At 38.6% G+C, this 24,025-nt stretch overlaps 1 protein-coding gene across 1 annotated transcript in view; it reads left to right on the top strand.

Moving 5' to 3' along the window:
• The first annotated feature begins 3,220 nt into the window (after positions 1-3,220).
• Positions 3,221-24,025, top strand: part of LOC147464010 (cytokinin hydroxylase-like) — a 32,243-nt gene continuing 11,438 nt past the window's right edge. The window contains exon 1 of the mRNA XM_086529921.1: positions 3,221-3,352. Coding sequence (XP_086386047.1) covers positions 3,254-3,352 — 99 coding nt within the window. The 5' untranslated portion in view covers positions 3,221-3,253. The remainder of the gene's footprint in view (positions 3,353-24,025) is intronic.

The following is a 24,025-nucleotide window of genomic DNA, read 5'->3' as shown; positions in this document are numbered from 1 at the left end:
ACAAAGAATATGGTTAAGAAGGTGGCAGTTATAATATGCACAACAACAAAAATGGCACACCAAGCGAAAGGAAAGTACATGGTATGTGTGTGTGTATGGAGTCATGCATACTGTAATAGTTGTAATAGTTGGATGGGAGAAAGCTGTAATAGTTGGACACCGACATATATATATATATATATATATATATATATGTGTGTGTGTGTGTGTGTGTGTGTGTGTGGAGTCATGCATACTGTAATAGTTAGATGGGAGAAAGCTGTAATAGTTGGACACCGACATACATATATATATATGTATGGAGTCATGCATATACTACATAGCTTAGAACGGAGCATACAAGGGTGCTCCAATTAATGTAAAAGCAAAAGGCCAGCATTGCAATCTAGTACATATGGAGGACCCACATAATGTGCTCAAAAGTTTCCTTGTTTGGTAAAGAATTTTGTCTCACCTTACTCTTTAATATAGCTCGCATGGAAGTGCAACCTTCACCTTCCACAATAAGAGGAAGAGCTCCAATCCACGTATCAAAGGCACCGAGGATATTCTTTGGTACTACAAGTGAGCTAGCATAAGCAAAAAAGGGTCATGAAATGACAAGGGGTCACGTACAATATGGAATGCAAGCGGGAAGGCTGTTGTGTACTTACCTTTCTTAAAGAAAGTGTAGAGCTTTCTTTCTTGAAAGTAAATATCCAATTCACCGACAAATCCCCCAACACATCCTTATTACTACTCATCTTAATCTAAATTCACCGCACCTTATCCTAAACCCACATCTCCATCCATTCTTCGTTAATAGACAGTCCGAGGGATTAGACGGCCCCCACTTCTCTGTCATGTGCAAAAGAACATAAAAAAAAGGTAAAAAGAGATTAGACTCCCTTCTGTATCAAATGAAGGATAACGAGTAGCCTAATTAACCCACACGACCTAGATCTTTACATACAACGAGTGCTTACGGTAGCAAAAAACCTTGCAATCACTATAAAAATTCCATACAATAATAAAAATTAACCATGAAATTCATTGTTCCTTTTTAGGTGCAATGATATATTTTTCCCTCTTTTTTTGCAAAACTCACAGAATACCAAAAGAGTCACATAAAATACATGCTCGTATCGAGACATGGATGCAACAGACATCGCATAGTCCGGCTTTACAGGGAGTAAAGTAACAATACATGTTTCCATCCTTCAAAGAGTAACAATATACTCTTTTTTTTTTTTTTTAACTCACAATTGTGAGTGAATTATATTGAACAGCCGAAAAAGTTACAAGGTTTTGTCATGCTCATGTTAAGCCATGACAACATCCAGGAATCCTAATTACAACGGCTATTAGGGCAGCCACTCCTACCGATGGCCAAGGTTTGCCGCCGTCCCTGGTATTCCGTCTGCTGACAACAAGGCACAAGTAGTCCTAGACCAATCCTCCGAGTGATGCTTGCGCCCGAGTGCCCATATTAGAACTTTGCTTTCCTGTATAATTTCTGCGAAGCTTGCCACGTCAAATCCTCCTTCAAAAACACGGCGGAACCTTTCATAGCTTCAATAGTAGTCTCCACAATCCTTCCATTCGCGTTAGGGGAGGAGTAGTAGTAGAGGGGTGTTTCCGAGTCACTTGATAGGATATGTGTCTCAATCCATCATGCAAACCTATAGTTGGGGACCACTAGCTCTCGCTAGGGCTTTACAAAATGTAATTGCATGCTATATATATATATATATGCGCTAGCTCTTCATGCTTTGTGAAAGAGTCAATAATGATTTTACCTGTGTTGTACGTGTATGCAATAAGAAAAAGGTCATCTCCTCTTAACTTTCTTGTATTGTGTATGCCTCTTTAACAATGTCAGCTTTGCCTCGGTATATACACAAGCAGATTTGGAAATTACGAAAACTAAATTTTCTTCAGTGTTTTTTCATACACTACATAACATCATGAGCTTCTGCTCGAGAGGGACTACATACCTAGCTAGGTATGATTGGGGGCAGGGGACCGCCGGCCCGGTGGTGCATACCTAGCTAGGTACGATTGGGGGCGGGGACCGTCGGCCCCCAACGGGCAGGCGGTGATCCCCTTCCCCCAATCGTACCTCGCTAGGTATGCAGTGCCTCCCTCACAGAAGCTCATGATGTTGAGGTAGGTTAGAATGTGGGAATTATTCAAGAATTTGTCCAAAACTTCTTGTGGTATTTGTCAGGTTACTTACTGAGGGGAAAAAAACAAACTCAAGCTTAGCTGGTTACACATTGTTTTTAAGTCAAAGACTAACAAGCTCACAATTATTTCTACGACTAAAGAACAGATTCTCTACGTCTAGTATATTTACTAAAATAGTAAGCTATTGTTGGCAGGTGATCAAACGTCAAGGAATCCATGCCAGCTAGTTAGTCGGCTCTTCAGGAACTAATATATGAAGGGGGTGAGGATGGCCACGTTCTAAGCAAGGAAGGGGAGTGAGATACTAAGGAGAGGGCCTAGTTGGGGGAGATTATAAGCTGCAAAATTTGATGAGGATGAGCACTCTAGTAGTGGGGGTTGGGTGCCTCTTGCTACTTATTATTGCTGCATGCCACCAATTGTGGGTGTTCCTGCACGTCCACTGGTCGAGGCCTTGGAAGATCAGGTGCTGGATGCGCAGGCAAGGAATCAGTGGACCATCGCCCAGCTTCTTTGGCGGAAACCTTCAAGAGCGCAACAATCTTCGTAAGGAGGCCATGCTCCATGACATGCAAAGTCTTTCCCACGACATTGTACCTCGTCTCATGCCTGATTATGTGCAGTGGTCCCAAACCTATGGTACACTCTTTGTTTTGTATTTATAGCTAATAACTTTATTGAGAGTACTCTCTCTCTCTCTCTCACACACACACACACACACACATTATGTTATTATCTTGTGTAATGATGCCAAAAGAGTATGTTCTTTGTCTTGAGTTGACAATTCTCTCTCTCTCTCTCTCTCAAAAGTACTTAAAAGTTCTTTGTCTTTAGGCTACCATGTTCTCATTTTTTTCATTATTAGCAAACCATCTTCTCTCTCTCTCTCTCTCTCTCTCATTCTCTCTCATATAGACTCTTATATATTCTAACTGACCTGTGTATTGTAACAAGGTAAGAGCTTTGTGTTCTGGTGGGCATTGAGCCTCGGCTAGCTATATACGACTTGGAACATATCAAGGAGCTACTATCTAGCAAACACATGTACTCACTGGGGCGGTCTCGGCTACAACAAGAAGGGGTGATGCACTTCATTGGGAAGGGACTGTTGATGGCAAACGGTGACACGTGGACTCATCAACGACGAGTTGTGGCACCGGCATTCCATGTGGAGAAGCTCAAGGTACTACTAAACATTTCTTTTAGCTGCATAATACCTGGTAGCACTACTAGTTCTTGATCTACAAGTCTCTCTCTCTCTCTCTCTCTCTCTCTCTCTCTCTCTCTCTCATACGTGTATGTCGCATATAAGCTCCCTCATCACGATCCACTGAGTTTCTTCACACGTACCGTGAGGTCCCTCCATATCGTGCTCTTGCGAGTGCTATGTATTACTACTATTATCTCAGTACCTAATATCTCTACATTGCAATAAATACTTCAAGTTCTTCAAAGATTCTCCAGGGCTCATGGTTTGAAGACCATAACTAAGGCTCATGGTTCGAAGGTCATTACTTTGCAAAGATTCTTCAAAGATTCTCTAGGCTCATGGTTCGAAGACCATAACTAGGACTCATGGTTTGAAGGTCATGACTTTGCATAGGGATTTCAATTACGTCTTCACGTGAAGTGTGAAGTGGTAATAACTCATTGCATTAACATCCCATAGGAGTGTAAATAACACCAAACTCACATTGACCTGTTGAAACTAAGAGTTCCTGTTTGCCTGACGGGATATTTGATTTGCCCAGCGGGACCCCTTCGCAGCCCAGTGGGCTCAAAATTTCCTCCAAATTTTTAGAGAGCGCGCCGCCAAGTTTGAAGGGGCCTATATAAACAATGGCCCATCCTCTCAAACACCCCTTTTGGCGCACTCTCTAGAGTCCTCACTAGAGCTAAAACTTGAGGTTTATGCTTGAGCTTTATCATGTAAACTTTTTGCACCTTTTTTCCCTATAAAAACGCCCACTTATAGTTGTTAGGAAATAAGACGTAGCTAAATAAATTTTTGAGTAGATTACTTAATGGAGAGAGATAGATTTCACACACAAGAGATTATAGAGTAGAGAGAGAGAGAGAGAGAGTACACACGATATACGTGGTTCACCCAATGTGGGCTACGTCCACGGGAAAGCAGCCACTCAATGGCTTTAGCACTTCAAAAGAAGAAGTAGTTTACAAAGGGATTAAACCCTTGATAGAGCTCCCGCCTTGCTTCACTCTCACCACCTCACGCTCACCTTGTTGCATCAACTTCACACTATGAAATGTGTGTAGAAATGGCCTCCTTTTATAGGCCAAAAGGGCTGCCCTCTCTTATGAGTGACAGCCATGTGTAGCCGCTCTTGTGCGAATAAGTCCAAATCGGACCTTCCAATCCACCCATGTGTGGCCGCCCTTGAGAAGACAAGTCCGCTTTTGAATTCGGCCACTGGCCGTTGAATCCGGCCACCGGCCATTGACTTCCGACCACTTTCTGGCCACCGTCCGGCCATAATATTCCGGCGAAAAAAAAAGTCTCGGGGGCCTCCGCCCCTGAGGCCTCTAAAGTTGCCCCTGATTCTTGTCCGTGAAAATTTTGGTTTCCGGTGAGTGATTTTCCTTCACGCACGATGGCTTCTCCTCATAATGGGGGCCTTACACATGTGCGCGTTTACCACAGAAAATTACAAGGGTAAATCAGGCTCCATACTTAACAATAGTTACCTTCCTTGGTTGTCTATCCACTTGGAAGCCAGTTTGGGTAGGAAGTATTCTCGTGGAGAGTTTAGGCGGTGTGAGTGCATGGGGCTCATTTTTATTGTTGAAATGGTGCGCTCCTCATCACTACACCAGCGTAGTTGTATTTTATGACTAGTTACCTCCCTTGGGTGTCTATTCACTTGGAAACTGGTTTGGGTAGGAAGCATCCTCGTGGATGGTTTATGTGGTGTAAGTTCTTGGGACTCATTTGTATTGTTGGAAGGGAGCAGCCCTCATCATTACAACAATTTAATGCTATTTTTTTTTTTTTTTTGGCCTACATATCACTTTTGTCGGGGTATTAATGTTGCCCAAAGGGACCTTGATGCTTCTCGAAGGGCAACTCATGTTGCTCCGGAGGGCCTCAAAGGGCTAGGCTGTTGCCCGCTGGGCAAAAATGAGCCGACCATCTAGTAGCCTTCAAGTCACATGGACATTTTCTGTGTATGTGAAGAGTTGTGAATTGAGAATTTTGTTAAGTAACATTGTGATCATATTAAAAAACATGTGATTACGTGAATTTGAATCCCTACTCTGCACCACCACTAGCAACAACATCATAAAGCATGCGGTCTACAATGGAGCTCAATTAGAGATGTTCATGAGGCAGTGGTGAGGAAGGCAGAAGAAGAGGCCTTCTTTCTCATGGTGCTTAGTGTCTTGAAGCTTCACTTAATGAAGATGTGTGACAAGGAGCACATGTAAGTGGTAATTCTATGGGGAATAGACCCTGGGGTCAAGAAATTGATCTTAGTACGTCAAAAACTCGAGGCTATATCTTTCTCACTCAAGATAGCAAAGATCTATCCAACAAGCTTTAAAGAGATCCTTCCCTAAACCCTTCCTTAAGGCCATAATTTAATTCATTTTTTATTTAAAATAAATTGGGGGCCCTACTATTTATTGTAGATTCCTTTGCCTAGTAAATTATGGCCTTCTATATGTGTCTACATTGATTTAGTTGAAAATTCCTATAACTAACATATGAGTGATGCAATAAGAGCAAGGAACTTTAATGTATAGAGTTGGCCATGATATTCTACATCTTCTCTTTTGCTAGATGCTCCAATGAACTGTGGTAGGCCTTATGCATGTATTGTTCATTTGTCCTTATATACATCTATTCAAATTTTTAGGACTTTGGTGGTGGATGTCAAACTTATGTCAAATAGAAATTCTGCAACAATAAGGCCCAAACATAATGATGAATTATGTTCTCAACAACAATTCTATCTATGATATATGGATCAAATTCTTGATAGTCTTGAATGTAATTGATTGAAATGCATCAAGTTCAATGCAAAGCTCATTTGCATTCATTGCAAGGACGTGACTAAGTCTATATAAATCCTTACGTTTGACTGTGCCATTTGAGAAGACCTAACCAACCTCATAAGGTGCTGACCAAGTTATTTTTAGATTAGGTTTCATAGGTCCTAAATTGGAGTGATATATTAAAATCAAATCTCCTTTGTGAAACTCCTGCATCTTCAACTTATTGTCATGCCAATGTTTCTTTCTTTGTTGGACCACTTCTTCTGCCAACATTGCCCTCTGTCTGATTCATCTAGCTTGAGTATCTCATCAGTCTCTTTTCTAGAGTAGTATTATAATCTATATCTCTCATGTTTTATAGTTAATATGAGATACGGAACACCAAATTCCATTGGTACAATGGCTTCTATACCATACATCATTTTGGAATGTGACATTATAGTTGTAATAAAATGCACCATTCTATATGCCCAAAGTGATGTTTGAAGTTTCTCATCCCAATTGTGAAGTTACTTCTACATAATTTTAGTAAAAATAGTCTTGATGGTCTTGTTGCTACTCTAATCTTATCCTTTGTATTTGGGATAATAAGGTGCAGACTTTCGATGCTTGATGGAAAATATTTTAGTCAGGACCTGAATTGTGTCATTTAAAAATGAGTCTCTTGATCTGCATCTATCTCCCCTAGGCAGCCATGATAGTCTTGATGGTCTTGTTGATACTCTCAGCCTATCCTTTACATTTGGGATAATAAGGTGTGGACTTTTGATGCTTGATGGAAAATATTTTAGTCATGATGTGAATTGTGTCATTCATGAAATGAGTCCCTTCATCTGCAGCTATCTCCACTGGGCAACGATGACATGCTCATACAAGAACCTGATTGTAGACTTAGCTATGTTGTTAGGAAGTGCCTTAGCCTCCATCCATTTACTCACACAGCATGTAGCTATGACTATATGCTTATTCTTTTTTGGGTGTGACTTTCTTGAAAGGTCCCATGAAATCCAAACCCCACTCAATGAATATTCCCAAGGGCTGAATTGTGGTTAAAAATGTCAAATTTGATGAATTAGGTGTATCCATTTTTCAAAAATCTCTAACATTTGATATCATACTCAACCATTGTAATTGATTTTTTTCCTATAGTAATGTCAGTAGAAAAGTGTCCTCTAGATCTTCCAATGTGTGCCTTAACGACTACTTGCACACTTGTTGACATAGGTATATACTCCATCTTACATAGGTAGACACTCCATCCTTGCTTACATAGGTATACATTTTCTCAATACTCCTTCAATGCCCTATCTATATCAGGATCCAACTATGACTGTAAAGACTTCTGATAATGAGAGCCTTCTTATTAGAGTGCGATCAAAATTTTGGTATTCCACCATATTGCAAAAATCATACATGTCTTTCCATTCTCGATTTACTTCCTTAGTTATCATTGTCTAAAATAAAATAACATCTATTGGGTTACCTCTCAAGGATGCATATGTCAATTGAAAATGAGATACCTTCTGTACTTCTAAATAGGAAATCTGCATGGCATTGAGTTTTGATAGGTTTATGAAAGATCTTGAAATCAAATTTGAGAAAAACCATTATCCATCTAATCAATTTTCCTTGGATGGCAACCTTGTTAGTCAGATAAATTAAACTCGAATGATCAACATAGAAATGAAATAGCTTCCTCAACAAATAACGTTTGAACTTTGGGGCATTGGATACCATTCCGAATGATTCTCTTTCTGTTGTTTAATACCCCTACTTTGTCTTATTGTACCTGTGATTGGTAAAGTATATAGAATAATTAGTTTTTTCATCGAGTTGAGTCAAAATCACTAAACTCGATTATCAGTTCTCCATCGGGTTGAGCTAGAATAGCTCCCATTGCCATGCTAGAACCATCTACATGAACATGAAAAATGATATCCCATTTTGGTTGGCAAAGAATCACTTTCATATTTATGGATTTCTTTAAAGACTGTAAATTGGCTTCACATTCAAGAGTCATGATAAACTTAACTCCTTTCTAGGTAAGTTCATATAATGAAACGGCCTTTGTTGCAAACATACGCTTGCATAATTTGGAAGTCATACATACTGGTCGTGCATTTGATTTCAGTGGTATCCCCAATACTAGCATACTTCTAGGTCAGCACCCTTCAAATCCGTATGTTCCCAAGCAGACATCCATATATTTTGAAAATAACTGCTTGTCCTTTTCTTTGATCTCCGGTCTTAGATACTTATTCATCTTTATTAGCTTAGGATTTGATTTTGAACCCAAATTCCATTCTTCTATTTCTTGATCATCTAGTAATAACGAGTATGGTATTTTAGTCTCTATTCATCTAGCTAGTGATTCAACTTCTTTTCCTATACATATGTCAACTGCATACTCATTGTAAGGGTTATATGTACTAGCTAGATCCTCACCTCTACCAACCAATACCCTATTGCTTTCTGGTGCGTGAGCATTCTGCTGCCTATTTTTTGTGTCCACCTCATCTAGTCTAGCTTTCCCAGTTGTCTGGCTTTCTTCCTCTCATGAAGGACTTTTTTTCAAATTAAGTGGTTTTTCCCCTTGACTCAATAACATTATCCAAGTACTAGTGTCTTTGTTCTTCTACTCTATTCTAATCTAGAACCGCATTGAGGTCTATTTCAGCTATGGAAAAGAGATTTATTGATGCTAGCATCCCTTCTATCTGTGTTATTGGTTTTAATTTGGATTCTTTTATTGGGCCTTGTATGATTAATCTTTGGCATGCATAATCATGTATGGCTCCCACACTTATTAGCATGGCCTTACTAAGAGCATACTATACGCACCTTGTACATCCAAAACCAAAAAACTAGTTTTAAACATTTTGATCGAAAAGTTCTTAATTAGACCACTACCTTGGACAATACTTTGGTCTACCATTCTAATTTTTAAAGGATCATGCTTCATCTCCTGAATTCCTAATTTCTACCTGAGGTGCTCCTGTAGAATATTCACTCTAGCACCACCATCCAAAATGACACCTATTAGTGGTTCCCACTGCTTTTTGACCTTGCAGTCAATTTGAATGAATGGTATTTTATTATCCTTAATTTTAGATAGATCGATCACCAATGCATCTGGCTCTATCTTCCTCTATCTTTTGTTGAATTGGCAAATTCAGGTAATATAATTCTCATATCATGAATTCATTAGTCAACTTCTGGATTCTTTCACATACTTTAATATATATCTCATCTTGTTTGTTTCCAAAACTACTATATGAATTGGACGACCTTCCCTTTGTAAAACTACCTTCACAATGCCATGCCTCTGCTGATAAATTCTTTTTAGGAGATTCAGATTGTTGCTGCTAAACATTTTTTGTCTCTTAGTTGATGGATCCTTTTGTGGACATTCCGATTGTTGATGCTGAATATTTTCTATCTCCAAAATTTTTAATCATCTTTTGTACTGAAAATGCATAATTATTTCTTTATTGCAAGTTGACAAGTGAAAAAAGAATAAGTGAGATATGAAATATGCAAAATTATAGCATAATTATGCACATTTTATTATTAAAGTGCTCTTTATGAGCTGTGTTCATCGGTGGTTAGTGACCATAGCTTATAAAGAGAAATTTAATAATAAAATGTTTATAAATATGCTATCTTTTTGCATAGTCCATAGATCACTTATGTTTTTGCCACCTGTTAGCTGCAATAAAGATATATCACTCTTGCATGTACTTATTTATAGATTTCTTGAATGCTCAAAATGATTGCAGCCCTTCTGTCCGGATGTATAATGACCATAGCTCATAAAGAGAACTTTTACCATATGATGCTTATACGTGTCCTATTCTTTCACATAGTCTATAGCTCACTTATGCTTTTTCTATCGTAAAATGCAATAAATAAATAATTATCCATTTTCATTACGTCTTTTGGTCAATTCCACCTTGACTTTTAAAATCTCTTCCTCAGGATGCTCCTAGTTGCTAGCACCCTTTGTACCAGATTCAAAAGCTAAGGTTCCCGCACTTCCTAAGATTTTGAAGCTTTTGGCAAAAGCCTTTACATGGTTTTGGCTACTCTAGCTTCCTCTGCTCCAGATCCTGAGTGATCTGAGTTGCCAACTCTACTCCTGTCACTCATCCACTTCTTTGGACTTTCCCTTAGCCTTCTAGATGACTCTCTGTTTCCCTCACGTTTGAGCCTCTTCTCTTTGCTTCATTTGGCTAGATGGCTCATCTGGTAATTTCTCATATTTTTCACAAGTGTAGCAGCTGAAATTATGTATGGTAAAGTTAGCTCTATTGCTACCAAAAAAATTTGATAGCATCCTGTTCTAGCCATATTATTGGTATTATCTCCATTGTCTATGTTCTCATATAGCCTCTCTTACTTGACTAGTTCCAAGGTTGTGGAGTCATCATGGAAACATCTTTTCTTTCTTTGAAATGATGTATTTTGATTTTACAATTATTCTACATGTGTCCAAAATATTTTCAATAAGTTCATTGGTAACATTCATCAGACTAATGTTCTTTTGATTTACATTTCATACAATTGGTCTCTACTTTCTCTAGTGAAGCTATGTTCTTAGAGATCTCAGAGATATGCTTGGGCAATTCTTCAATCTTCTTAGTCTAGGTTCCCTTCTTTCTATGCTTGGATGTGTCTTTTAAATCACTATATGAAGAGCTGAATTTGGTTTACAATCCTTCAATAGATGACTCATTGGAAGTGGAACTCTCTTTTTCTTTTTTGCCCTTGTTCTTTTAGATTGTTGCTCTAGTTTTAGAGCTCTTTGCACTGGATCATTAAAATTTTGGGATGGTGTTGATACCTCTTATTCTCTTAATTTCTTATATTTGAACCTCAATCAAAAAACATGCGTGTATGCGTTTTTTTAATGGTGCCTCATTCAGCTGCCTGGCTAGTTTCTTGATTTTGTCGACATAACTTCTAAACCCTGCCTTGTTTGATTTTGTCCAATTCATAGAGCATATCCCCATCTCTGTAGTTTTCACTATACCCTAGTTAGAAAGTCTTCTTCAACTTACTATAAGTTTTGAGCTTGTAAGCTAGATAACTATAGTACCATTTCCTTCCTGTATCCTTCAAAATTTGTGAAAAATACTCTGGCCAATCATCTTCATTGATGTCCTTCAGATCAACATACTACTCAAAGGCTTTATATGTGGACATCTAGATTCTCTCTTTGATTGCCTTTAAAAGTGAAAAACACAATTATTAGATCATTGCACCATTCACCATGCCTGATCTATGATGGTTTGATTTCTTTTTTTGATGCTTGGATGTAAATTTGGGAAACACAATTTTCAGATCACTAGACCTGTTACTCGTGATGCTTATTTGTAGTTTGGAGGGTTTCCAAATCCATTGTTGTCTTTGCAGTTAGTTTACCCAATTCTTGTTCTTTGAATTCCATGGCTTCTTTGTATGGCTCGACACATATAATTGGCCAAGTCTAGTCTTTCCTCACAGTGTCGTAGACGTCTGTATACACTATGTAGATTTTGGTGGCGAGCATAGATTTCATCCTTCATTTTGTCTATTACATCGTGGACATACTGTGTGTATTCATCTATGTCCTCTAAATTGTCCATTGTTCTTGTGTTGCTCACTTTTGGCTAATCCGTTTGTGTGTCTTGAGTCTCAGCCATTGGCGCATTTGGTTGGTTGGCTTGAGGAGTTGGTGTGGTTGTGGGACTGGTTGGTTTAGTCTCTTGTTCCTTGACATCTTTGTTGAGTGGTTTGGAATCATGTTTTAGATTGGTAGCAATGCGAGTGGTTTCCTCTGGTGTAGTCTCCTACTGTGGTGGTGTATTTGTAAGAGAGAAGTGTGCAACTTCTGTAGTATTAGGGTTTTCTAATTCTTTGGGTGTACCCTCCTGAGTATGTGTACTGTCTTCTTCTTGTGCCTGGGCTTGTTCTCTTTGTCGTTCCTCTTTATGGTAGAGATCTTCTAGGCCAGCCCGAGGGTCATCCTTTTCATTGAACATTGGGTGTTTAGTTCGGATTTTGACTCTTCTTGGAGATGGTTTTCACTTTTCCTCAAAATCTCCTCTGAGCCCTCTTTATAGCTCAGAAGCCGCCTTCTCTCTTTTGAGTCTTGCTGTCCTTTGTGCTGGTTCTTCAATAACGACTATCGGCCTATGTTTCTTGGTCTGATTTACTTCATCCACTTTAGATTTCTCTTTCTCTTTCCTTTTTCTTTCAAGAGGAATGCCCTCCTCTTCCTGCACTTTCTCTTCTCTGTTACCTTCTTCTTTTGCTGTTGCGAATGTGGGTGCTTGAGTTGGTACACCGACTAATCGAGTGTGTAATCTTGCCGCCACTGGTGGAGCTCGTATTTGCACTTTTGGCTCCTCATCGGTCTTGTTGAGCAACCATAAATTTTGCTATGGGATGCTGGTAAATGCTCTACGTCTTGGCCTATAGCGTGATAGGCAATTCTGGTGAGCACTTCTGGAGCTCTTAAAAATGTGATGTTCTCTGGATTCTTCACATGAGTGAGGGTAGTGTAGATGTATTGTGAGTGGTACACTTTTTTCATCCCCACTTTCTTTGATGCTTGAGTGAAGGTGGAAGCCACAACATGGTTGGGAACTATTTACCTTGGTGGTCTCTTGGTAGTGAAGTGAAAATGTTGGTGATAGAGCCGCAACACCTGCTCTATTTTCCTTTGCTTCAACTCCCAAAAGGAGGATGATTGACTGGTGAAACTACCATTGGTTGGTAACTGTCCGTCCCTCATTGGTTTTCCTCCTTTTTGAAGCTTGAGTGCTTCTACCACTTGGTCCTCTGTTATGTGAACTTTGATAGGAGAGCCATTGAGATCAGATATGGTGGCTTGTCCTTCCTCTGTGATACTCTAGAAGAGTTCATATGCTCTTTTGTAGTCGACGTCGCAAGGGTCCATTTCTATGTAGTCCTTAAGGCCAATATTTTCCCTAAGTGGTCGGACTACCTATTCTTTGATGAGGTCTTGAGATTCCCTTGGTAGCATATGTACTTTGACTTTGTTTCCATGAGCACTCTTGAATGATCCGTGGTAGATAGTGACAATGTTGGCTATCCAATTGTTCTCTTACCAACTTGGTTACATTTGCCTCTCTCAAGAAGTCTTCCTATAGCCAATATAGTGGGAGTTCAACAAATTCTCCTTCATGGTATTTTTCTTCAGAGCTCCCAAGATAGATGAGAGATAATCTGATAGTGTATGGGCACATCGAGAGATTAGACAATTCTAGCAAGTTACAACCAAGTAGCATAACTGAATAAGCAAAAATGAGCCCTAAAAATTATAATTTTGGCAAAGTCTATCTTTGACGCGCCTAAGATGCAAATGGGTGTAGGTGCATGCAAAATGATGTGAAATGGATTGTATAGAATATATAAGTGTTGGTGGTGATCTGAAAGAATCTTGAGAGTTTTTGACTTTTATGATGGAAGCTATGAACAATTATATGTCCGCTAGACCGCATTCTGTACTTTTGGTGATTGACCAAGTGAGGATTTGTCAAACTTGATGGAACTTGGGCAAGTGTTTAATGTGACCACTGTGAACATATCTGTGCATCACAGATACAAGTTAGTCTCTTTCATTTCCATTTCTATCTTAGGTGCACCTAAGATAAAAAGAGGGTGATTTAGGGCCATTTCTTATTTTTGGTGCTATGATGGATCTTATAGCAAATATCATTGATAATGGGTGAAGTTGGGTTGATTTGGAAAGGTAAAAGTGAGATTGGGACACAAATGGCTATGGGATGTGTCATAGTGTGTTTTATGAGTATCTTGCATGAAAAATATGTTGTAGTGTGATGTAGTACTTGTGATGGGGAAGGAAAACATGCTCGTGTAGAAGTGGTTGCCAAAAAATGGTGCCATGCTAGTGATTCATCTTTGGCGCGCCAAAGATGGAAGTTACCCTTTATTGCATTTTAGGCCTTGCTTTTGCCCTATCTAGCTTCTACTAGGTCATTGATGGTTGTTGGAACCCTTGGTTTGTTTCTTGGTAGCTGATGTATTTCCCGATGAGATTGACCGTCTTCTGTTGAGCAAGGTTTGACTTGGAGTCACTAATCACTAATTACTTGCTCTTGGAGGTTGGTGGAGGTTCGATATGGTGTAGAGAGTGTCCCCCTTGATTTTCAGGTGAGTCGGGTCAAGATTTTGATTTGTGGTGCAAAATGTCACTTTGCGGAGTGATTATGGTCTTTTTGTCCTTTACTGATGACTGAGACCCAGTTGCACCCCTAAATCTCCACAGTTCCTTAATATGATGGCCTCAAAGCATTTGTAAAATCTGGTCCCCATCTGACTCCTTTATCTTCGACATGCCGTAGATGCTAAGTCAGATTTTTTGAAGCTTTTTGCACTTTGGAGCTTAGCAATGTGTTGTCCCCCTAGTGATTAGCCTTTGGTTCAGTTTTGGTGAAATTTGGGTGTCAGGTGTAGCCGGTGTTACCATTTTTACCCCTAACCGCTCCCAGATTGTCATGTGTTGTTGTATTGTAGCTCCTGTGGTTGACAATGTGGTGATCAAAACACTTCTAGATGTAGTTAGGAACTTATCCCTCATGGTTGGGGTGAGTAAGAGTCAATAGACACTACGTAGGAGAGCGTAGAAGGTCACCAAAATCCACCACTCAGAGCTCCTTCTCTAAGGTCTAGAATGTAAATGAGAGAAATATTGGCCTATGGGGCTATACATACCTGGACTTTCCCGATGCCTCCTTTCAATTACCTACCCAATGAGCTCATCAGGTCTAAGTGCAGACTCTTGGATTGAATTTTTTTGAAAAGTGACATCTCTCGATCATTCTGTCGTGATTTGCCTAAATGACTAGTTGGTGAAAAAGGCCGCTGAACTTTTTGATCCGATGAGCTTTAAATTTTTTCAGACTCTGCCCTTGAACTTTGAGATTTGGCGTTTGAAGTTGAAATCCAATTTTGACATTCTTGCTTATTTATTTTGGATTTTATTAGCTTCATCAACAAAAAATTAAAGAAAAATAGCTAAATCACTCAAAAAATTTTATTTGATACTAAAAAAGCTCTAAACCACTTGCACTCTTATTATTCAATCATATTTTTATGCATTGCTCCTATTTTTCATTATTTTGATCAAATTATATGCTAACAATTAAAATTATACTATATTATAATTATTGGAAGATATGTACAATATATAGACACACCTAGGGTTATCAAATGGAAATCCCCATTCATCTCATTATTAGGGCAATCACTTAATTGGTTTTAAAAAAATCAAACATTAACAAACAATTACTTCAAATCATTGGCCTTTTTACTTTCCAGATTTATATGTTTTTGTTCTTTTTCAATTGTTTCCTTGTCTCCCCCCCTCCTGGCTTCAAATCAGCTTGGGTTCTGCAGTGTAGAGGGTAGAAAGTTGTGTCTAAGCATGGCCCTGATTGGCCCTATTATGCTATGGAGGTCAATGAAAATAAACACATTATGACATGCAAGAAGTGGGTCTTGAGTATGGCACTCAAGGGTTTCTGATGTCGAGGTATCCTGTTGCTTGAATATTTTGAAGAGAAAATTCACAACAATTGAGCTTGTTCTTTGATAGTGCGATATGCATTGTCCGCTGTGTGTTGCTTAGATACAATGGTCTCTGTGGGAGTGCCTTGACTTTAGGTACCCACTTATGTCTGAGTGTAGCCGGCTTGACTCACTATGGGGTCTTCGGTACCCATTGTTGAACTTGTTCGGCATATTTTTTTGGTTTTCTTGTGGATGTACTTTGCTTACTTGGCTGCCATATCCATGTCCTCTTAAGTAGCGATGACCTATATTGAGCATTTGGATGTAATATTTTTTCTTTAAAGTTGTCACTGATGTGTAGCAATATTTTTGGCACCCATACTTGTTGAGGTTAGTTCTTGAGCTCGCTCTTGGGCACCCAGATTTGCTTGACTCCTTTCATAGGTTGTCTAGAAGCAGACTTTAATGGAGTAGTGATCGTATTTATGACTGATGACTTCTGTTTCCTAAATGGGAAATTATAAAAAGATCCTTTTAATTCTTCCTTATTGTATACAAACAATATTCGTAGTTGTCCGCCTTTAAGTGTGAGGTCCAACATTCCAACATCCCAATCTTGTACTGCTTTGTAGGTTCACATCTATGGAACCCCTAGTATTAGGTCTTCATTCATGTGTTCATCCACAGTACATATGAAAGTATGCAGACAAGAAAATCCAAAAATCCATGAACCATAATATTCAAGGTAATTTTTTCCAGTGTCGGAGTGATTTGTTTGTTACAGCCTTTGACAGTGGCTCGATAGTACTCAAGTGGTTGAGTTGTTGCCTTGAGATAAGTTGAGTAGCTGACAGCATTGCCTCAAGCTCTTGTGTTTGCTAAAGATTTCACTTCGTATCCCTCCTTTAGAATCACGTTGATCAACATATCAAGACCATCCATCCATTTGTCATCAGTCTCTACCTCATCCTCAATGATGCACTGAAGTTGGAGAGTATTGAGTGGTGCCGATTGTAGAACAGGTTGCCTCTTGTAGCTTTTCATTTTAGAATCCAAATGCGGGCCTCCTCTTGAGCCTGGTCTATCATCTCTTGTCGTTTAAGCTTTCTTTCCTTGGCTGCGTTCTTTGCAAAAGCTCATTACTCAAGGGAAGATTGTATTTACAAAACCGACATCCACTAATCCAATTTGCCATAATTTATTTGTCTAATGTAGCTAACTTAATTTGCCATAATTTATTTGTCTAATGTAGCTAACTTAACTGCACCGCTTGGTGAAAGATCTTCAACGACAAAAGGACCGTGTCTTTTTTTCCTGCATTTAGGTACATGTTGTTTCAACAAATATACTAGGACTAAATCCCTTGGTTTGAAACCTTTGGTCAGCAACTGTGAGTCAAAAAGCTGTTTTTCTATTTTTGTTTTTGCATGTAGATGTGAGCAATGGATGCTAATTGTTGCCCATCTAATTGTTCCAAATCTTCAAGCCATTCAGACAATTCATGTCTCGTCCATTATAACTCAATAGTAACTCTGAGGTTGAATAATAAGAATTCCAATGGCAAGATCGCATCCAGGCCATATACCAAATTAAAAGGAGTTGTGTTTACAGCTGTTTTGAAGGAAACTTGATAAGCCTGTAAGACAAAATGAAGATGCACTTCCCAGTCTGTTCTACCTGAATCAATAATTTTATTTAGTACATAGCTTATAATTTTTTTTGTATGTTCGGCTTGACCGTTCGCTTGAGGATGATAGGGAGCAGATATATTATGGACTACCATGAACTCGTCTAATATATATTCTATCGGCTCATTAAGAAAATGCAATCCACGATCACTTACAAGCTCAATAGGAAGTCCATACCTAATGAATACACATTCATACAAGAATGCAAAAGTGGTTCTAGCACTGTTCTTCTTGGTGGCCCGTGCTTTAGCCCACTTGGTTAAGTAATATGCGACCATAATAAAATATTGTGCCTAACTTCTGTAAGCTGGTGGTTGTATTGGTTTCACAAAGTATGTACCACACTTAGCAAATACTCATGCCATCATAGGTCGCAATGGCATATTATCGACCCTTGTCGGTATTTTTGCTCTTTGACATGCATCGCATCTTCAAACAAACTCTTTTGCGTCCGCAAATAAAGTTGGCCGCTAGATTTCTACCATCAATATAGCTTTGGTTGTGGTTTCATGAGAGAAGTGATCTCCTACTAAACATGCATGTGCTTGTTCTAAAATAGGAAGATATTCCTTCTCATTTATGCACAGTCTAAGATGTTATCGATATAGCTGGTTTCCAATCAAGACATAGTTTGACGGCTTTCGTTTCTATTTCTCTCCTTCATCTTTTACTCATGTTTTCAAAAAGATTCTATTGGTTAGATATTCTAACAGGTAACCACTCCACTATGGTATGGCTGCAATGTGGAATAATGTGGCATGGGGTATGGCGGCTTTTACTTTACACTGAGAGCACTCATGTACATATTGATGAACTTCCTTCTTTATAGTAGGCTAATAAACCTACAACCAAGTTAATCGTTGTAAGGTTTGGTCGTGTGAAAAGTGTAGTCCTACTATTGTGGTATGTGCTTGACTCAAGTAGGCTTCTTGTTCCTTCAGATTGATGCACAAGAGCAAGATTGATTCTAGTCTTGTTTTCTTGATACAAACGTTTCACCAGCAACTGATACAATGCGGATTGCTCAATCAAACGTCGTGTAATCCGTATTTGAGAATCTACTTGCACGATGGTCATTAGGGTCACAAGGTCTACTGACCATCTAGGAATCTTTTACACAGAGGACATATATGCATCTGATAAATCATCATCTACCCCTTAGGTTCTTCCTCTGTTGTGAGTCTCGACAGATGATTCGCTCTTTGTTGCATGGTGCCTTTTTTAGCCACCACTGTGAAGTCAAATTCAGTGATGAACCATCTTACTATCCTTCCAGTATTGCAAGGTTTATTTACCAAATAGAGTAAGGCTTGATGATCTACAAAAAAACCAAACTTGTTGGCTAGCAAGTAGTGTCAAAATTTCTTGACCGAATAAACCATACCAAGGCCTTCTCTTTTCGTGGTTGTATAATTCTTTTCTGGCAGGTTTAATTATCGGCTAGCATAGGAGATAGAAAAATCCATGGTCCCCTCTCTTGGCTGAGCTAAGATACAACCAATAGCAAAACTTGAAGCATCGACATATATGAAATACCTTGTCCTAGTCGAGAGCTTTCAGAATCGGTGTTGGGATCAAAGTTTCCTTATGCTTTTGAAATGACTCTTTACATTCATTGGTTCATTCAAAATGAGTCATAAGACTATAAATAGGATTAGCAATCACGACATACATATAGATAAATCTACAATAGAAACCACAATGTCCCATAAATACCTAAGCTCCTCCAACTGTTGTTGGTCTAGCCATCTCAACAAAAACTGCTACCTTTTTCATGTGTGGCTATGCCATTTTTTTAAGGCACCACAACAATCTATCTCATAGATGAACTCTGCTTCCTTGAGTTTTTCTATCTCTTCTTTGATTTTTTTGGCAAAGGTCTCATTATATGTATATGGTCCTCATTTGGTCTTTGTTGAGTTGGCTTGGCATCATCTCTCATAGGGATGGTATGCTAGCATATTGTAGGATCCACTCCTTTGAGATCTCTATATGACCATGCAAAAACATCTCTATACTCCTTCAACGTCCCTATGAGAATCTCTTCTTCTTCTTGCGATAAATCCATAGCTATATATGCGTCTCAGATCTTCTCCAGGATCTGCTAGGTTGATTTGTTTCGCATTTTTCGGACCTTCATAGGATTTTCCCGGTTTTGTTGACTGTCGTAATGGTTGCTTGAGAACAATCTTGCGATCTTGCAAAGTGTACTTTTTATAGTGAGATAGAACATTGATTTCTCCATGTTTATCACTATCTAATTCCATTTCTATTGTCCAAATCTCACTCAAGGTCCTTTTCAACTCTTTGTATTTAGCCTTATACTCTGTTTTTGTCATTAGACGCTCTTTTTCCTTGGTTGTTTCACGTTTGTAAATTTTTGATTTCTTATGGGTTTGTCGCTCTTTAAGTGCCGATTCGGGATACCTTCCAGTGTTACTTTGTCTTTTATGCAATCCACGGCGTTTACTTTCATTAAGAATCGAGTTTTGGTATTCAACGGTTGTTTTGTGATATTCTTTCTCAAGTTTTTTTCTCGCTTTCTATGGTATCTCTGTTGATGTCTCCGATGTTGATTTGGGAACTCAAGAAATCTTTCTTCTCCTCCTCGGAGTAGAAATTTGGCCCTTACATGCTCTTTTTTTTAGTCCGATTCTTCCGTTGTAATTTTCTCTTCTTCCAACTTGTGTGTGGCATCATAGTAGTGATCCAAAAAGACCTATTGCTCCTCAATCATCTCAATGAATACCATTGGGATAGGGACTATGTCATAGCGTTTTTCATCACAAAATTGTATAGGTGTTGATTCATTAACACATACATCCATTGTGGCCAAGATCTGAGTCCATTCAAAGGGTTCAGAAAAATATTTAGGGAACAGTTCCGGTATATATTTGTGTTATTCACCTCCCTGTCTAGATCGTAGTCTTCCCTTTGCAAACTCGCTGACAATGAGAAGTCTTTTTGTATCTTTGAAGATAGTTTAGTCTCTACAGAGGTCTCAGAGTCTAATTCTTATATTGGTGTCCTCAAGAAATCCGTGTAGGAATGATCTTTCAAGTTTACTCGAGTGATTGCCCCTACTTGTTTCAGATAGAGATAATCGTTGCCCTAGTTGTATTTATCTCATAAATGTTCTTCCCAAGATGATTTCATAGTTGAGTTTCTTTCAAAAATCTACAATGGCAAAAGTGTGTTGGTAGTCAATTCCACAAAGAAGTGACTATCACATTCTCAAGTAAGCCCATTGGTTTTTCTATGTGTCCATCTGCAAAAATTGCAGTTTCATTCTTGTTGTTTGCATGATTACCGGTTTTTCCCAAGATTCCCAGATAGCTTTGGTTGCTATGGAAATGCTTGCAAATAGCCATGATAGTTATATCATTGTAATTGTAATGTACTAGAAGGGTAGTGGTTCCATCATTCCCTTTGCAGTAGTCCCCTACTTTGTTTATAGGCAATGACTTGACAATTTTAGTTTGTAAATCTTTGCTTTCTAATTTTTCCAAAGTCCGTTGAGATGCTTCTTTTAGCCCCATCTTCTCCATGGTGGTTCGTATATCTCCCCACAATTGTGGTTTTGATTTCATTAGTTCTTCTAAGGTGATTGTACACTAAACTGGTGTTGACATAATGGATTGTATATTAGCCACATCCAAGGTCTGTCTTGGCCTATCTAGTTAGGTTTTTTTGCAGACCCTTGATTTCTCTTCATTCTCTCCTAAGTATCTAATGATAGCGTTCGCAAAATTCCAGCTTTCAAAAAGCCTGACTGCTCGAATCCCCAATCTCCATATAATGATTGTTTATCCAGTTCCAAGGGGAACCTCTCAAACTGAACTTCCTCAATTGGAGCTGATTTCAAGGTTATAATCCCATATTTTTCTTCTCTGTCTCTTTTCCATAGGTAGTTCAACCAATCTCCTTCAACTATCGGCACCTTGTTCCATCCTTCCTCATTATCAGGAACTTTTAATTTAGGTGATGGTGCTTTATCATTTGCCATGTTTCTCAACTCGTCCTTTTCTTGAACTTCTTCCTTCATGGTTTCAGTCTCATTTTTAGCCGTTTTTTTTGCAACCTCCTGTTGTGGATTTTATTTTTCCATCATGGTTTGTGTGATTTGTATACAAGGTTTTTGTAAGCTTCTAGTCTAACTGCTTCCATATCTAGTGCTCGATAATTTTTCTATTGATTTTCTAGGATTTGACCTGCTTTCAAACCAGCTTGGAAAGCCTCCAAAGCTACATTTATTGGCTCGTAGATTCGGTCGACTAGTACTAATCCAACCGATTCAATTTTGGTTCCTTGAATTTGGTTGAAGGAGTCTGAATTTTTTCTTCTATTTCCTTCCGTATCTTTTCTTCACTCTCTTTTCGTTATTTTTGTCTCTTAAGTTCGTACCTGTTGCATATTTCTTTCCTGGAATTTTTAGAGGATTTATTGGATTTGTCAGATACACTTGCGTTTTTTTTGCTTGTTCTCCTTATCTTGGGCTCTAGTCATCACTTGAACAAGAATTGTTGGTCTGAACATCAATGCAATACGTACGCGAGAGAGACGAGAGATTGAAGAAACAGTAGACAATCGTTGAGCTGCTACAGCAACGCTTACTCTTTATTATCTAAAACTTAGGTCTTAAAGTTATAAAAATTGGCTTCTTACCTTAGCCAAGGTGTAAAAAAGTATTTCTCACTAATTGGGGCTTAGTATAAGGTTAAGAGAATTACAAACATGGAAGCCATTGGCCCCTTTAGACTCACTAGTACTCAATAACATTACTACGTCTTTGGACTTGCAGGATTTTTCAATAATAAAATGGGTTTGATTACAATGATTACGCTTGAAAAAATGTGTGGGGTCCTGCTTGATGCTCTTCTTTTTCTCTTGTTAGCTGAGAAACTAACAGAGTGTCTTTCAACTTTGTCTCAATGTTGTCTTCTTGAATGTGTTGACTGTTGAGAGGCTCAATGCTCCTTACGGGCCCCTCTTCTCCTTGAATTGGCATCAATTTCTTCAGTCTACAAGTGTGATTTTTTTATCAAAGTCCTACTTTGATTCCTTAGCTAGTGTGCTAATATTGTCCTAATTCATAGTAAACATTATAGTGGCATTCTTTCCTCGTACTAGATGATGTGGAGGCATTGTGAATGGCTAATTGACTGTGAATTCTAAGTAGGAGATTGGTTCTTGTCAAGAGCTTTAGCTCATCACCATGATCATCAAAATGGAATGAGCTAGTCATCTGAAACTATTTTAGGGTCAGAATGTCAGATTCAGATGCCATATATGAAGTCAGATTAGGTTACCAAAATCAAACTTCAAAAGATGAGATTGAGAATTGAGACAAACAATTGAACTGAAATGAAAGACTTCAAATGCCATAAACTAAGATAACTTGAAGTGTATATTTAGATTCATAGGCTAGTTTAGAACTAAAAACTTCAAAAGTACAAGTGTATAGCACTTAGTATCCAAAAGAACTATAAAACATCTAGCGACTAGAGTTGCAAGAGTTCGAGTTCATTGATTTCAAAATTGGAATCAATGGGTCCTATTTATAGGTGCCTGCACTAGGGTTTGACTGGTTGCACAATCATATACGGTCTAGTAACTACCGATAATTTTTTAGATAACTTGTCTAGATAAACCCTTGTGCAAGTTATCTCTGAAGTTAGTTCCCCCACCTTCTACACACATATACTCTCTCTCTCTCTCTCTCTCTCTCTCTCTCTCTCTCTCTATATCTATATATATATATATATATATATATATATATATATATATATATATATCTTGATTTTTCCTTGTATGTATTTATGTTCCTCTCTATCTGCTTCTTACCCTATCTCTCTCCCTCTCAATTGATCTCCTTGTTACACCTCTTTCTATCTGGCACCCCATCTCTATCTTTCTCTCCTCTATTTATTTCATTCCATCTTTGTATTTTGCTCTCTCCCTCTCTTCCTCGAACTCTATGTTGTGCTTACCCTTTATCTCTATCTCAATCTAATTGTCATTCTCTATTTCTCTATGTTTATATTTACCTCTTGTTCTCTACCTAGTGCTATCTATAACTTCATCTGCCCCTTTAACTCCCTATCACTCTCCCTCTCCCAGTTATCTCCTTCCTCTCTCTCTCTCTCTCTCTCTCTCTCTCTCTCTCTCTCTCACACACACACACACACACACACACACACACACACACACACACACACACACACACACACACACACACACACACACACACACACACACACACACATGCATAGTGTATGTGAGTCCCATGTGTAGCACTGCTTCCTCCCTCTTCTTTTAAGTCCCCTCTTTTTCTCATGCTTGTGCATGTTTGTGTGTGCTTGTTATATGCACATGTTTGTGTGTGCTTGTGCATGTTTGTGTGTGCTTGCTATATGTACATGTCAATAAATTTCTTTTTTGGATTTTATGTGTGCATATAAATATGTATGTGTGTCCTTGGTGTGTGTAAGTATATGGTAAATGTATGATTACATTTCATTACATTCATGTGTGTCTTCGTTGGATGTGAATATTTTTGTTCTTTAGGTGAGTGTATGAATATCTGTATACATGTTTACTGTGTAGATTTC

The sequence above is a fragment of the Adiantum capillus-veneris genome, chromosome 2, assembly GCF_014529385.1.
Source record: "Adiantum capillus-veneris isolate H3 chromosome 2, ASM1452938v2, whole genome shotgun sequence".
NCBI lineage: Eukaryota > Viridiplantae > Streptophyta > Polypodiopsida > Polypodiales > Pteridaceae > Adiantum > Adiantum capillus-veneris.
The sequence above is the reverse complement of the archived record's forward strand: the minus strand, read 5'-3'. Positions and strand labels throughout refer to the sequence as shown.